The sequence below is a fragment of the Tachyglossus aculeatus genome, chromosome 21 (assembly GCF_015852505.1).
Source record: "Tachyglossus aculeatus isolate mTacAcu1 chromosome 21, mTacAcu1.pri, whole genome shotgun sequence".
NCBI lineage: Eukaryota > Metazoa > Chordata > Mammalia > Monotremata > Tachyglossidae > Tachyglossus > Tachyglossus aculeatus.
In genome coordinates this window covers 71,822,767-71,840,329 of record NC_052086.1, presented here as the reverse complement: position 1 = coordinate 71,840,329, position 17,563 = coordinate 71,822,767, and the positions used below count along the sequence as shown (strand labels likewise).

At 44.0% G+C, this 17,563-nt stretch overlaps 1 protein-coding gene and 1 non-coding gene across 2 annotated transcripts in view; both read right to left on the bottom strand.

Annotated features, from left to right (window-relative positions):
* The window catches only part of SNX29 (sorting nexin 29), a 557,276-nt gene that overhangs the window by 498,441 nt on the left and 41,272 nt on the right, over positions 1 to 17,563 (bottom strand). Inside the window, exon 6 of the mRNA XM_038762809.1 lies at positions 2,381 to 2,561. Within this exon, the coding sequence (XP_038618737.1) occupies positions 2,381 to 2,561 (181 nt within the window). The remainder of the gene's footprint in view (positions 1 to 2,380; positions 2,562 to 17,563) is intronic.
* On the bottom strand, positions 16,570 to 16,643 carry TRNAN-GUU. The gene has a single exon. It is a non-coding gene; the product is annotated as a tRNA-Asn (tRNA).

The window sequence follows — 17,563 nt, the reverse complement described above, 5'->3', positions numbered from 1 at the left end:
CAGGCCAGAGGCAGGATGTGGGTGAGAGGTTGGCAGAGAGACAGACGAGATCGTGGTACAGTGAGTAGGTTGGCATTTGAGGACCAAAGTGTGAGGGCTGGGCTGTAGTAGGAGAGTAATGGCTGAGGTTAGAAGGGGCAAAGTGATTGAGTGTTTTAAAGCCAACGATAAGGAGCTTCGGTTTGATGAGGAGGTGGATGGGCAACCACTGCAGGTTCTTGAGGATTGGGGAGACACGTCCTGAACGTTTTTGTGGAAAAAATGATCTGGGGGAACAGAGCAGAGTAAAGTATGGACTGGAGTGGGGAGAGACAGGAGGCAGGGAGGTCAGCAAAGAGGTTGATATGGTAATCAAGGCAGGATAGGATAAGTGCTTGGATTAATGTGGCAGCAGCTTGAATGGAGAGGAAAGGTGAATTTTAGTGATGCTGTGAAGGGTGGAACAATAGGATTTAATGATAGATTGATTAGGAGGGTGGAATGAGGGAGAGGAGTCAAGGATAATGCAAAGATACAGGCTTGTGAGATGGGAAGGATGGTGGTACCATCTACAGTGATGGGAAAGTCAAGGGGAGGACAGGATTTGAGTGGGAAGATAAGGAGTTCTGTTTTGGACCTGTTATGTTTGAGGTGATGGCAGGGCATCCAAGTAGAGATGTCTTGAAGGCAGGAGGAGAAGCGTGACTGCAGAGAGGGAGAGAGATCAGGGCTGGAGATGTAGATTTAGGGATCATCCGCACAGAGGTGGTAGTTGAAGCCATGGGAGCAAATGAGCTCTCCGTGGAAGAGGGTGTAGATGGAGAATAGAAGGGGACCCAGAACTGAACCTGGAGGAATACCCTCAGTTAGGAGGTGGGAGGCAGAAGAGGAGCCAAATGATCAGCGAGAAGAACAGCTACAATGAGCCCAGCATTATTAGGAAAGGCAGACCGTGAGGACTGCATTCCAAAATAATCAACAATTAAAAAGAAGCCTTCCTATTCATGTCAATGTACACACTTTTCTATTTAAGCACATGCTCACCCACATATCCGTCTTTCCATTCTCTTCTTCCTTCTACCCAGAATTGATTTTGTTTTTGTCTCCCCTGCTACGTTGTAAACTTCTCCAGAGCAGGAACTGCGTTTCCTGGCTCTATTGTACTCTCCCTGGGGCATAGTATGGAGCTGCCCACAAGGTAGGTGTTCTATAAATACTACTAAAGTATTTAAAAGAGTGTCCTGGCAGGGTAGTTCAGAGTAAAATTACCTCAAAACAATAGTGATGGCATATATTAAGCGCTACTATGTATCAAGCTCTGGATAAAACAAAGGGATTTGAGGGGTGTTTTTGTTTTTACTAATGGTATTTGTTAAGTGCTTACATGTGCCAGATACTGTATTAAGCATTGGGGTAGATCCAAGCTAATCAGGTTGGACACAGTCCATGTACCACATGGGGCTCACGATCTTAATCCCCGGATTGCAGATGAGGTAACCGAGGCAAAGAGGAGTGAAATGACTTGCCCAAAGTCCCACAGTAGAAAAGAGGCGGAACCGGGATCAGGCCATTCCAACTTCCAGGCCCATGCTCCAATCTACTAGGCGACGCCAGTTACAAGACCATTAGACCTGTCCCAAGATCATCAGACCTGCCCCAGTTTCCCAGGGGGCTGACAGTCTGACAGAGAGGGATTTTATCCCCCTTGAACAGATGGGGACACTGAAGCCCGGAGAAGTTAAAGAAGTTGCCCAAAGTCACACAGCAGTCAGTCGATCACATTTACAGAGCGCTTACTGCCTGCACATAACTGTACTCAGTGCTTGGGAGAGTACATTATAACAACAAACAGACACAATCCCTGCCCACAAAATGAGTTTACAATCTAGAGGGGGAGGCAGACATTAACATAAATAAATATTATATTACAGATATACACATAAATGCTGTGAGGCTGGGAGGGGGGGGGGGGGTGAATAAAGGGAAAAAGCCAGGGTGAAGCAGAAGGGCATGGGAGAAGATAAAAGGAGGGCTTAGTCCGGGAAGACCTAGAGGTGGATCTGGAGCTCCAGACTCCCAAGCCCCATCCTCTGCCCACCACAGTTTTCTAAATCATCAATCATCAATCGTATTTATTGAGCGCTTACTATGTGCAGAGCACTGTACTAAGTGCTTGGGAAGTACAAACTGGCAACATATAGAGACAGTCCCTACCCAACAGTGGGCTCATAGTCTAAATAAAATGATCTCCACTGAGAGGAGGAGGGGGCTACTCCTTAGGATCGCTCGAATGCCCTCAGAGAGGCCGGCCGGGGGCAATGGGGAGGAGATGCACAACACGACGAAGTGCCCGAAGTGTGGGAGGGAGGCGAGTGGGTCCAAACTCACGGGCGTGTGTTACCTCAGTCTGGTTTTATCGGCCAGCACCATGTGGACGTAGCGTTCCAGGGAGTGCTCGTTGAGAGCACAGCGCAGCCACGCTCGGCCTCTCCCCACGTCGGTGCTTATGTTCCTCAGGGAATGGAAGCGCTGCAGTTCATGCTTATTCAATACCTCTTTCACGTAGTACCAAAATACGGGCTCTGGAAAAAAAGAATGATAACCATCACGATGACACTCGTTAAATGAATAACAATGACGATGATGGTATTTGTTAAGCACTGACTATGTGCCAAGCACTGTTCTAAGCACGGGGGTGGATATGAGTTAATCAGGTTGGACCCAATCCCTGTCCCATTTGGGGCTCACAGTCTTAATCCCTATTTTACAGATGAGGGAACTGAGGCCCAGAAAAGGTAAGTGACTTAACCAAGGTCACAGAGCAGACGTGTGGCAGAACTGGGACTGAAACCCAGGTCCCCTTGATTCCTAGGTCAATGTTCTATCCACTAAGCCACACCGTTTCCCAAATGGTCACTAGGTACCACGGGACCGTGTAAAGCTCAGGAATAAATTCCACATCATCACATCAGTCACGGTCCCTTACTTACAGGGAATGTGTCTACTTATTGCTGCATCGTGCTCTCCCAAGAGCTTAATACAATGCTCTGCACCCAGTAAGCGCTCAGTAAATACGTCTAAGAGGGAGAGAGAATGGGTATTGAATCTCTACAGAGAGGTTAAAGTGCCTTGCCCAAAGTCACACAGCAGGCCAGTGGCAGAAACAAAAGTAGAACTCGGATCTTCAGACTTCCACGTCTGTGCTCTTTCCCCATAAGTCACACTGGAAAGGGCCAGTGCTTTCAGCCATCTCTTTCATCCCAGTTCCTCATCGCTGAAGCCAGCGAAGTTTACCACACGGTCATTATCCATTCAACTGCCCCTCATTCCAAATCCTCATAAGGCTTGGGGCTCAAACAGGCTGCCAGCCACCTAATCAGCCTGATTAAACCCATACAGTGGCACTGACTTCTCTCCCTGCTCTTCTGTCCTGGGAGGACTAAGAAAGAGGAATCTGTTGCAATAACTGGGCTTGGCAAAAAAGGGTTTGTTTTAAAACATGCCCGATAAACCACCTGTATCCTAAGCACATTTGGACACCGACGGTCTTGGCTTGCCAACCTTGAAAACAGAATCGCCTCCTTCTGACCTTGGACAGCACTTAGAACACTGCTCAGCGCTTAGAACACTGCTTGGCACATAGTAAGCGCTTAACGAACACCGCTGTTATTATTTTCCCAGTTTGTTCTTGCCTTTCAATTTCACAAATTGCTTATGGCTAGAAACTGACCTGAAGCTTGTCATCCCCAAGGTCGGGGATAAGATTTCTCAGCTGGATTCTGCTTCCACGGCTAAATCTAATGTAGAATATTTGAAGTTCATCTCACCCACCATTTAATTATTGCAGAAATGTCCAAAATCTAATCTAGGGATATATATACCTTTCAGCACTGAAAGGCAAGCTGAAATCCAAGAGTAAGCAAGAGCTGACTGGAAGATCGCTTCCAGGAAAATTAGAGTGAGGAAAATGAAAAAACAGCCACCGGCCTGGGGCCAAAATAATAATAAATGTGTTACTTGTTAAGCACTTATTATGTGGCAAGCACTGTTCTAAGCACTGGGGTACATACAAGTTAATAAGGTTGGACATTGTCTCTGTCCCACATGGGGCTCACAGTCTTAATTCTGTATATATGTATATATGTTTGTACATATTTATTACTCTATTTATTTATTTATTTTACTTGTACATATCTATTCTATTTATTTTATTTTGTTAGTATGTTTGGTTTTGTTCTCTGTCTCCCCCTTTTAGACTGTGAGCCCACTGTTGGGTAGGGACTGTCTCTATATGTTGCCAACTTGTACTTCCCAAGCGCTTAGTACAGTGCTCTGCACACAGTAAGCGCTCAATACGATTGATTGATTGATTAATCCCCATTTTACAGATGAGGTAACTGAAGCACAGAGAAGTGAAATGACTTGCACAAGGTCACACAGCAGACACGTGGAAGAGCCACGACCTTATGACTCCCAGGGCCCTGCTCTATCCACTAGGCTATGTTGCATCTCAGAAGCATTCAACCGTGAATAGCTAAAAGTTTTTCAGACTAAAAGACTCCAACCTGAATCCCTTAAAACATACTTCAGAGTTGAGATGCTGCCTATTCAGTTAGTTTTCATACTTGAAGAAGACATCACTGATGAGGTTCTCCTACGAGCGCACGCATGGCTGAAAAGGCCAAAGTGGACTCCACAATCCCCACTATATTGAGCACTCCAAAAGGCTGTCCCTTACTGGGGTGTTATGCTTAATATTTTTACTGCCTGACACTGTTTTCATTTTCGCCACCTCGTCTCTTGCTCTTTATGAAGTTTTGAGAAGCAGTGTGGCCTAGCAGACAGATCACAAATACCAATACCAAAATTACTATTACTATTTATTTTATTTTGTTAATATGTTTGGTTTTGTTTTCTGTCTTCCCCTTCTAGACTGTGTGCCCACTGTCGGGTAGGGACCGTCTCTCTATGTTGCCAACTTGTACTTCCCAAGCGCTTAGTACAGTGCTCGGCACACAGTAAGCGCTCAATAAATACGGATTGAATGAATGAATAAATACGATTGAATGAATGAATCCCCCACCTGTTCCCCTGTTGTCGTCCCCCTCCCCACAGCACCTGTCCCCTCCCCACAGCACCTGTAGATATCAATCAATCAATCAATTGTATTTATTGAGCGCTTACTGTGTGCAGAGCACTGTACCAAGCGCTTGGGAAGTACAAGCTGGCAACATATAGAGACAGTCCCTGCCCAACAGTGGGCTCACAGTCTAGAAAGGGGAGACACAGAACAAAACCAAACATACTAACAAAATAAAATAAATAGAATAGATAGGTACAAGTAAAATAAATAGAGTAATAAATATGTACAAACATATCTACATATATATGTATATATATATATATATATGTATAAGTATGTATGTATATATACATCCCCATGCAGCAGACAAATGGCAGCAAACCTTGTGACTCCCAGGCCCGTGCTCCCACCCCATGCAGCAGACAAAAGGCAGCAAACCTTCTGACTCCCAGGCCCGTGCCCCATCAATCAATCAATCAATTGTATTTATTGAGCACTTACTGTGTGCAGAGCACTGTACTAAGCGCTTGGGAAGTACAAGCTGGCAACATATAGAGACAGTCCCTACCCAACAGTGGGCTCACAGTCTAGAAGGGGGAGACAGAGAACAAAACCAAACATACTAACAAAATAAAATAAATAGAATAGATAGGTACAAGTAAAATAGAGTAATAAATATGTACAAACATATATACACATATATGTATACATATGTATATGCATGTATGTACACACACACACACACATATATATATGTATATATATATGTATATATATATATACACATCCCCATGCAGCAGACAAATGGCAGCAAACCTTGTGACTCCCAGGCCCGTGCCCCAAAAATCAATCAATCATCAATCAATTGTATTTATTGAGCACTTACTGTGTGCAGAGCACTGTACCAAGCGCTTGGGAAGTACAAGCTGGCAATCAATCAATCAATCAATCAATCGTATTTATTGAGCGCTTACTATGTGCAGAGCACTGTACTAAGCGCTTGGGAAGTACAAATTGGCATCACATAGAGACAGTCCCTACCCAGCAGTGGGCTCACAGTCTAAAAGGGGGAGACAGAGAACAGAACCAAACATACCAACAAAATAAAATAAGTAGGATAGAAATGTACAAGTAAAATAAATAAATAAATAAATAAATAGAGTAATAAATATGTACAACCATATATACATATATACAGGTGCTGTGGGGAAGGGAAGGAGGTAAGACGGGGGGATGGAGAGGGGGACGAGGGGGAGAGGAAAGAAGGGGCTCAGTCTGGGAAGGCCTCCTGGAGGAGGTGAGCTCTCAGCAGGGCCTTGAAGGGAGGAAGAGAGCTAGCTTGGCGGATGGGCAGAGGGAGGGCATTTCAGGCCCGGGGGATGACGTGGGCCAGGGGTCGATGGCGGGACAGGCGAGAGCGAGGGACAGTGAGGAGATTAGTGGTGGAGGAGCGGAGGGTGCGGGCTGGGCAGTAGAAGGAGAGAAGGGAGGTGAGGTAGGAGGGGGCCAGGGGATGGACAGCCTTGAAGCCCAGGATGAGGAGTTTCTGCCTGATGCGCAGATTGATCGGTAGCCATTGGAGGTTTTTGAGGAGGGGAGTAATATGTCCAGAGCGTTTCTGGACAAAGATAATCCGGCCAGCAGCATGAAGTATGGATTGAAGTGGAGAGAGAGACATATAGAGACAGTCTATATGGCAACATATAGAGACAGTCCCTGCCCAACAGTGGGCTCACAGTCTAGAAAGGGGAGACACAGAACAAAACCAAACATACTAACAAAATAAAATAAATAGAATAGATAGGTACAAGTAAAATAAATAGAGTAATAAATATGTACAAACATATATACATATATATGTATATATATGTATAAGTATGTATGTATATATACATCCCCATGCAGCAGACAAATGGCAGCAAACCTTGTGACTCCCAGGCCCGTGCTCCCACCCCATGCAGCAGACAAAAGGCAGCAAACCTTCTGACTCCCAGGCCCGTGCCCCATCAATCAATCAATCAATCAATCAATTGCATTTATTGAGCACTTACTGTGTGCAGAGCACTGTACTAAGCGTTTGGGAAGTACAAGCTGGCAACATATAGAGACAGTCCCTACCCAACAGTGGGCTCACAGTCTAGAAGGGGGAGACAGAGAACAAAACCTAAATAGAATAGATAGGTACAAGTAAAATAGAGTAATAAATATGTACAAACATATATACATATATATATGTATATATATGTATATGCATGTATGTACACACACACACACACACACACACATATATATGTATATATATATATATATATATATATATATATATATATATACACACATCCCCATGCAGCAGACAAATGGCAGCAAATCTTGTGACTCCCAGGCCCGTGCCCCAAAAATCAATCAATCATCAATCAATTGTATTTACTGAGCGCCTACTGTGTGCAGAGCACTGTACTAAGCGCTTGGGAAGTACAAGCTGGCAACATATAGAGACAGTCCCTGCCCAACAGTGGGCTCACAGTCTAGAAAGGGGAGACAGAGAGCAAAACCAAACACACTAAAAAAATAAAATAAATAGAATAGATAGGTACAAGTAAAATAGAGTAATAAATATGTACAAACATATATACATATATATGTATATATATATATATATATATATATATACATCCCAATGCAGCAGACAAATGGCAGCAAACCTTGTGACTCCCAGGCCCGTGCCCCATCAATCAATCAATTGTATTTATTGAGCACTTACTGTAGATATGTTTGTACAGATTTATTACTCTATTTATTTTACTTGGACATATTTTCTACTTATTTTGTTAATGATGTGCATCCCAGCTCCGCCACTTGTCAGCTGTGTGACTTTGGGCAAGTCACTTAACTTCTCTGTGCCTCAGTTACCTCATCTGGAAAATGGGGATTAAGTCTGAGCCCCACGTGAGACAACCTGATTACCCTGTCTCTACCCCAGCACTTAGAACAGTGCTTTGCACATAGCAAGCGCTTAATAAATGCCATCATTATTATTATTATTATTATTATTATTATTATCATTACTATTATCACGGGCCTGAGGGTTAGAAGGACCAGGGTTCTAATGCCAGCTCCATCACTTGTCTGCTGTCTGACCTTGGGCTTCACTTCCCTGTTTCAGTTACCTCACCTGTAAAATAGGGATTAATAATAATAATAATGGCATTTATTAAGCACTTACTATGTGCAAAGTACTGTCCTAAACACTGGGGATACAAGGTGATCAGGTTGTCCCACGGGGGGCTCACAGTCTTAATCCCCATTTTATAGATGAGGTAACTGAGGCACAGAGAAGTGAAGTGACTTGCCCAAAGTCACACAGCGGACAATTGGCAGAGGGATTAAGACTGTGAGCCCCATGTGGGGCACGGGACTGTGTCCAACCTGATTATCTTGTATCTAGTCTGTTGGTCAATCGTACTTATTGAACGCTTACCGTATGTGGAGCACTGTACTAAGCGCTTGGGAGAGCACAAGATTCCCTGCACACAACCCAGTCTGGCAAACAGTGAGCACTTAAATACTCCGCCCAAAAATAAAGTTTTGCTCAAAAAGAGTCACTCCCTTCTTGACGGCAAAGTGCCACATGGGTCTGTTCCCAGCAAATGATCTCCAGTTTTCCCCTGGGATATAATAATAATAATGACAGCATTTGTTAAGCGCTTACTATGTGCAAAGCACTGTTCTAAGCGCTGTGGCATTGTCTGATGCTTTGTTACACCATTTTCTTGAAAGGTTTACCCTGTCCTCCTTGCTTCTGGTTTCCCAAGTTTCAGCTCTCCATACAGGAGTTAATGATTGTGATATTTGTTAACCAATGACTTTTTTGATGGCATTTTTTAAGCACCTACTATGTGCCATGCACTGTACAAAGATACAAGCTAATCATGTTGGGCACCGTCCCTGTCCCACATGGGGCTCACAGTCTTAGTCCCCATTTTACAGACGAGGGAACTGAGGCCCAGAGAAGTGAAGCGACTTGCCCAAGGTCACACAGCAGACAAGTGGCAGGGCAGGGATTAGAACCAAGGTCCTTCTGACTCCCAAGCCTGTGCTCTATCCACTAGGCATGCTGCTTTATTTACTGAGCACTTTCTGTGGGGCCAGCACTATACTAATAAGCACCAGTTGGTAAAGGTGATCCCCGCCCACAATAATAATAATAATAATAATAATAATAATAATAATAATAGCATTTATTAAGTGCTTACTATGTGCAAAGCACTGTTCTAAGTGCTGGGGAGGTTACAAGGTTATCAGGTTGTCCCACGGGGGGGCTCACAGTCTTACCAATGTAGACTGTGGAGGAGACAGACATTAAAATACATTACAAATAGGGGAAGTGGTGGAGTATAATTAAACCAAAGTATATATATATATATATATATATATAATATATCACCATATATATATATATATCACTATATATATATAACCATATATATATATCACCATATATATATATATATCTCACCATATATACACATATCACCACATATATACATATCACCATATATATATATGCACCTTATCGTCAAGAACCTTAAAATCTAATGGGGGAGACAGACACCAAAAAAAGTTACAAAGAGGAGGAAGGAGTAGAATACCAAGATATAATATATATAATTATATTACATATATATCTTAATATAGATTATATATATAATTATATTACATATATATATATATCTTGGTATTCTACTCCATCCTCCTCTGTGTAACTTTTTTTGGTGTCTGTCTCCCCAGTTGGATTTTAAGATTCTTGACGATAAGGTGCACAATAATAATAATAATCATGGCATTTGTTAAGCGCTTACTATGTGCAAAGCACTGTTCTAAGCACCGGGGTGGATACAAGGTGATCAGGTTGTCCCACGCGGGGCTCACAGTCTTAATCCCCATTTTACAGATGAGATAGCTGAGGCACAGAGAAGTTAAGTTAATTTGCCCAAAGTCCCACAGCTGACAAGCGGCGGAGCTGGGATTAGAACCCATGACCTCTGACTCCTCTGCCCGGGCTCTTTCCACTGAGCCACGCTGCTTCTCTACTACCTGCTCCCCCCTCCATCAGTCAGAAGGAAGGAAGGAAAGGAATTCCCTGTCAAAACCCGTTTGTGGCAGGGGAGGAAAGAGACGGGAATGGGACTCTGTCCTGCCCCAAGCTGGGGCGAATAGACCCAGCTGTCCCCGAAGACATAACAATAAAAAATAACAGTGGTATTTGTCAAGTGCTCACTATGTCCCAAGCACTGTACTAAGCCTTGGGGTAGATACAAGATAATTAGATAGGACCCAGTCCCCATGTGACTTGGGGCGACCAGTCTAAGAGGGAGGGAGAGCCGGAATTTTATCCCCATTTTACAGATGAGGAAACTGAGGCCCAGAGGTAACGTGACTTGCCCAAAGGCCCACAGCAGGCAAGTGGTGGGGCAGGGCTTAGGACCCCCGCTCGCGTGACACTCAGGCCTGTGCTCTTTCCCCTAGGACGGGCTGCTTCGCGACCCTCACGGTGGCTTCTGCAGCACGGAGGGAGAGGGCTTCCTCTCCTCCAAAGGTAGGCTCGGGAAGTGAGAGAGCGGGGCCGGGCCAGCCAGCAGTGCCCTCGTCCAGCCGGCCACATGAACGCTATCCGGTCTTATGCCCAGGACCCAGAGAGGGGCCGAAAACACTAACGACGGCCTTAAGCTTCCCCTGCCCTCTGGCAACACCTGTTGCTATGAATGAGGTATGTAGCACAATGATGACACGCAAACTCGTGAAGCATTCCATATTTTTTTCCACACATCTGCCAAGCTACCTCTCTTTCTCCCTTCAAAGCCCTACTGAGAGCTCACCTCCTCCAAGAGGGCTAGCTGTCTTCCTCCCTTCAAAGCCCTACTGAGAGCTCACCTCCTCCAAGAGGGCTAGCTCTCTTCCTCCCTTCAAAGCCCTACTGAGAGCTCACCTCCTCCAAGAGGCCTTCCCAGACTGAGCCCTCTTTTTCCTCTCCCCCTCCCCATCCCCCCCACCCTACCTCCTTCCCCTCCCCACAGCACCAGTATATATGTTTGTACAGATTTATCACTCCATTTTACTTGTACACATTTCCTATTCTATTTATTTTGTTAACGATGTGCATTTAGCTTTAATTCTATTTGTTCTGACGACCTGACACCAGTCCGCATGTTTTGTTTTGTTGTCTGTCTCCCCATTCTAGACTGTGAGCCCGCTGTTGGGTAGGGACCATCTCTATATGTTGCCAACTTGGACTTCCCAAGCGCTTAGTCCAGTGCTCTGCACACAGTAAGCGCTCAATATGATTGAATGAATGAATGAATGCCCGCATGAGGAGATTGTGTGTGTGTGTATGTGTGTGTATACATACATACAAATATATACCTACATATATTCATACTCATGTATATACACACACACATGTTTGCATACACACGTATGTATATATTCAACCACATTTATTGAGCGCTTACTGTGTGCAGAGCACTGTGCTAAACACTTGGGAGAGTACAATACAACAATAAACAGACACATTCCCTGTCAATACAAACACATATGCTATAAATCAGTTGTGTAGCGCAATGATGTTCCACAGATATGTGTTCATATATACAGACACACATTAATATTACTGTCTGTCTCCTCCTCTAGTATGTAAGCTCATTGTGGACAGGAAATGTATCTACCACCTCTGTTCTATTACACTCACCCAAGCGCTTAGTACAGTGCTCTGTACACATTAAGTGCTCGCTAAATACCACTAATCGACTGCACCACACACAGCGCTTGTGGCGCCACAATTGATATGACTGGCCCCTCAACCAATGGTATTAACTGAGATTTTATGGATTAGGTAACTGAGGCAACTGACTTGCCCAACGCCACACAGCAGACAAGTGGAGAAGTGGAATTAAAACCCAGTTTCTCTGACTCCCGAGCCCATGCTGCTTTAAATGGTCTTTCTTCAATGAATCTTTTACCAATCAATCAATCAGTGGTATTTATTGAACGCTTACTGCGTGCAGGCACTGTACTAAGTGCTTCGGAGACTCTAATACAACAGAGTTGGTAGACACGTTCGCTACAGTCTAGAGGATTTTTACCAGAATTTCCAAGAATTGTAAGATTGACTGGCTTGAGTTGTATTTTATCACACACACACCCCTCCAACACACACACAGCCCCTCTAGTGAAGGTGTTAATGAACATTTAAATGCCAAAAAAATGTCAGCCATGAAGAAGCACAGAATTGGGATAGCCTGCTTGGTAATCCACTAATCTACGTGGAGACAGCACCTGGAAAATCCAGAAGTGACTGTCTTCAATTCTTCAATGAAATTTGTGAATCCCTTGTGCATTCACCTGGAATAAATTTTGGGTAAAACTAAGTTTTCTCTTTGTGGCTACAAAACAAAGAGACTTCCAGGATTGTCTCACAGGAAGAAGATTATTTGCATTTTCATGAGCAAGACAGAAAAACTAAAAAAAAAAGAAAAGAAAAGAAAAGAAAAAAGGGAATTGAAACGATTACAGGAATAGAAAAAAATGGACTTCCCCTTATGATAAAAATAATTAGACCATTTTCTCCTCATATATATCTTCCCCGTGAAATACTTTTTTTGAAAAGAACGTAAAATGTGCTTTTCCATGAAAATTGAATTTCTAAACCTAAAAATATAGATCGTTTTTACTGGCTATTTGAAGCCTCAGAACAAGTCTGGGACATTGTGAGAACCTCAATAAACTGAGAAGAAATAGATACTACTGTAAAACACGGTCCTATGAGATCATCTCCAGAAGTACAAAAATCCAATCTAATGATTTTTTAATATTTTATGAACTCACCATTATAGTCAAGATTTCATCTCTACTGATAATAATAACGTATCTGCTAAATTATTATGTCCTCAACACTGTACTAGAGAAGCAGCGTGGCTCAATGGAAAAGAGCAAGGGCTTTGGAGTCAGAGGTCACGGATTCAAATCCCGGCTCCGCCAATTGTCATCTGTGTGACTTCAGGCAAGTCACTTAACTTCTCTGGGCCTCAGTTCCCTCATCCGTAAAATGGGGATTAAGACTGTGAGACTGTGGGACAACCTGATCACCTTGTAACCTCCCCAGCGCTTAGAACAGTGCTTTGCACATAGTAAGCGCTTAACAAATGCCATTATTATTATTATCATTATTATTATTATTATTATTATTACTAAGCACTGGGGCAGATGTATGATAATCAGATGAGACAGTTCCTGTACCACAAGAACCTCATAATCTTATGGGGGAGGGAGAACAGTTATTGTCTCCCCATTTTTACAAACGAGGAAACTGGGCACAGGTTAATCAATCGATTTATCCAGGGTCCCATGACAGGCTACTGGTGGAGCCAGGATTAGAACCCGGGTCTCCGGACTCCAGGCCTGTGTTCCTTCCACAGGTCATCCTGCTATTGAGTCCTCTTTTCCTCCACAGAGCAATCAGGGCATGTTGGATCACACAGCTAGCACGGTCCAAAAGAAGGAGCACAACCCGGAGAACCAGAGGTCCTGAGTTCTAATCTCAGCTTTGCCACTTGTCCAAGGTCACTCACTCAGTCAGACAGCCAACACGGCAGACAGGTCACTCAACTTCTCTGTGCCTCAGATTCCTCGCCTGTAAAATGAGAATTCAAAACCTGTTCTCCCTCCTACTTAGACTGCGATCTCGGTGTGGGACAGAGTTGGTGCCCAACCTGATTAATTTATATCTACCCTGGGGCTTAAGACAACGCTTGGCATGCAGTAAGTTCTTAAACGCCACAACTATAATTACTATTATTAGTTAGCTAACCATCCCAGCAACTAACAAAACCTAGGCAAATAATCTGATCGATTAGCTGAAAGCTGATAAGCTGAAAACAGTCATTCAAATATATTAAAAGGCATAAAAATTCAGAGCTTGAACGTAAGTGGCAAATGAAGAATAAAATCAGAGACCATACATACGATTATCTGTGCTTTAAGGAAGGAAGTGGTGATGTCATTCTGTGTTTCCACTTAAATGTCATTCACCGAGCTTCTGGCATGACCTAACATTTCAGGTAACAGGACTAATTTCCCCAGTTCGAATGGCTAGATCCCTTCTTCCCCATATACAGCTGCTCCCGGAATGCTGCAGTAAAATCGGAAGAAAGGAAGCAGTGTCTTCCGAAGCTCTAGGCTTCCGGAATTTCGAGAGGTGGAATAAAGGTGGAAAAGGCACCTAGTCCACCTCCCCTGATTATGTGGAGTACTTTTCCGTTCCTCTATTTGCTGTGGGTTCTGATCTTATTTACACCATCCTTAACATTTGTGTACATATGAGTATGCAATTATTTATTTTGACCACTTGAATTGTAAATATTTTCACGATTTGCCTCCCCCATTGCAGTGCAAGCTCCTTGTGGATACGGAACGTGTCGCTGTGATTCTGTACTTCCCAGTTTCTAATATAGTACACGGCACCAAGTGGGAGCTCGATAAATGCTACTTCTTGTCTTCTCAGCCTTTCTCCACTTTTTATTATTAATGATAACAATCATGGTATTTGTTCAGTGCTTACTATGGGTCGAACACTGTACGAAGCGCTGGGGTTCCACAGTCAAAGCAGGAGGGAGAACAGGTATTGAGTCCTCCCCCTCCCCATCCCCCCCACCTTACCTCCTTCCCCTCCCCACAGCACCTGTATATATGTATATATGTTTATACGTATTTATTACTCTTTATTTATTTTATTTGTACATATTTATTCTATTTATTTTATTTTGGTAACATGTTTTGTTGCCTGTCTCCCCCTTCTAGGCTGTGAGCCCGCTGTTGGGTAGGGACCGTCTCTATATGTTGCCAATTAATACTTCCCAAGCGTTTAGTACGGTGCTCTGCACACAGTAAACACTCAATAAATACGATTGAATGAATGAATGAATGAATGAGTCCCCATTTGGCAGATGAGGGAACCAAGGCACAGAAAAGTTAAGCGACTTGTCCAAGATCACACAGCACACAAATGGCAGAGTCAAGATTAGAACCCAGGTCCTGTGACCACCCCCCCCCCCCCCACAAAGTCCCATGCTCTTTCCACTAGGCCACGCTCCTTCTCTTTTATTGGTCCCACTATCCATAAAAATAACAATGGTATTTGTTAAGCATTTATTACATGCTCAGCACTGTACTAAACACTGATACAAAATAATCGGGTTAGATACAGTCCCGTCATTCATTCATTCATTCATTCAATCGTATTTATTGAGTGCTTACTGTGTGCAGAGCACTGTACTAAGCACTTGGGAAGTACAAGTTGGCAACATATAGAGACGGTCCCTACCCAACAGTGGGCTCAAGGTCTAGAATGGGGAAACAGAGAACAAAACATATTAACAAAATAAAATAAATAGAATAAATATGTACGAATAAAATAAATAAATAGAGTAATAAATACGTACAAACATATACAGGGTGTCCACTCTAAAAAGGAAGGAGAACGGGTATTGAAGCCCCACTTTACAGATGAGGAAACTGGGGCACAGAGAAGTTAAGTGACCTGCCCACGCTCACACAGTAGACAAGGGTCGGAGCAGGATTAGAACCCAGGTCCTCTGATTCCCAGGCCCGGGCTCTTTCCATTGGGCCATGATGCTTTGACCGTTGCCTTTCTTCCCCATCAGAGAGGGCTCGTGAACACTCCTGTGGCTTAAAGATAGGTGACGAAGGGAACAAAGAGTTCACTGAGGCAAGGCCTGTTCTTTATCTTTCTAGGCCTCGGCTCCTCGGGCCAAGGATTTCTGGCTGGACAACGGCGGCCTTCCTCCTCTCGTTCCTCCTCCTACCCTATTCCCCAGGCTCCACTCATCACTTCCTATGGATTCCCCTTCGCCAGGAACAAAGCCCTTTTAGATAGAGCAATCCCTACGGAGAGGCAGCCCGGCCGAAAACGAGCTCATCACTTCCTATGGACTCCCCTTCGCCTGGAACAAAGCCCTTTTCGATAAAGAAATCCCTACGGAGAAATCCCATCCTGGAGAGCTCGGGATGGGGAGCCAGGAGACCCAGGTTCTAGGTTCAGCTCTGTCTGTGCCCTGCTGTGTGACCAAGGATGAGTCATTAACCTCTCTGGGCCACGGTGTCCTCACCTGCTAAGATAGATAAGACGGATCATGAACACTCTGTGGGACAGAGGCTGTGCCTGATCTGATAACCTTGTGTTTACCCACCAAGGCTTAGCACATAGTACATGATACGTTATATAATCATAACACAGTATGTTATAATTATTTCTTCCATTTCCACCGCTTGTGAATTCATTCAATCATATTTATTGAGCGCTTACTGTGTGCAGAGCACTGTACTAAGCGCTTGGGAAGTCCAAGTTGGCAACATATAGAGACGGTCCCTACCCAACAGCGGGCTCACAGTCTAGAAGAGCGGGCTCACAGTCTAGAAGAAAAGTGCAATTAGCCCGTCCCTGGGTGGGCTTCAACCACCAACCTTTCGGTTAACAGCCGAACGCGCTAACCAGTTGCACCACAGAGACCCTGAATGTGAATATTACTATGCCTTTCTCCCCGACTAGAGGGTATTTTCCTGTTGGGCAGCGAATGTGCCTCGTATTTTTGTTAAACTTTTCTAGCCCTTAGGAAGGAGTAAGTAGGAAAAAGCCAATTTTTTGGAGGGGATCTCGGGATAACTGTGTTAAAACAGAACATAAGCACTGCCATTACTGGGATAGCCCAGTGGCCAGTCAATCAGTTAAGCCAGTTAAGCAGCGTGGCTCAGTGGAAAGAGCCCGGGCTTTGGAGTCAGAGTTCATGGGTTCGAATCCCGGCTCCACCAATTGTCAGCTGTGTGACTTTGGGCAAGTCACTTCACTTCCCTGCGCCTCAGTTACCTCAACTGTAAAATGGGGATTAAGATTGTGAGCCCCCCGTGGGACAACCTGATCACCTTGCAACCTCCCCAGCACTTAGAACAGTGCTTTGCACATAGTAAGCGCTTAATAAATGCCATAAAAAAAATCAGTGGTTATGTGTTGAGTGCTTATAATAGTTTGTCCAGTCTAGTATTGGATCTCCATCAGAGGCAAGAAGATTTGGGAGGAAGTGTGTGATGGTTGGTTTCCTTGATCTATCTCCTACCGTTAAGGATAGACCATCTATTTGTTCCGACAACACCTGTCCACATGTTTCGTTTTGTTGTCCGTCTCCCTCTTCTAGACTGTGAGCCCGTTGTTGGGTAGGGACCGTCTCTACATATTGATGACTTGTCCTTCCCAAGTGCTTAGTACAGTGCTCTGCACACAGTAAGCGCTCAATAAATACAATTGAATGAATGAATGAATGAAAGTAATATATTGTGTTAGCCCTCCAAAGATACCATTACTACTTCTGCTACCTCCTTCCCAACTCGAGTCAGCCAAATTGCACCCTTTCCCTGAGAAGCAGTGAGGCCTGGAGG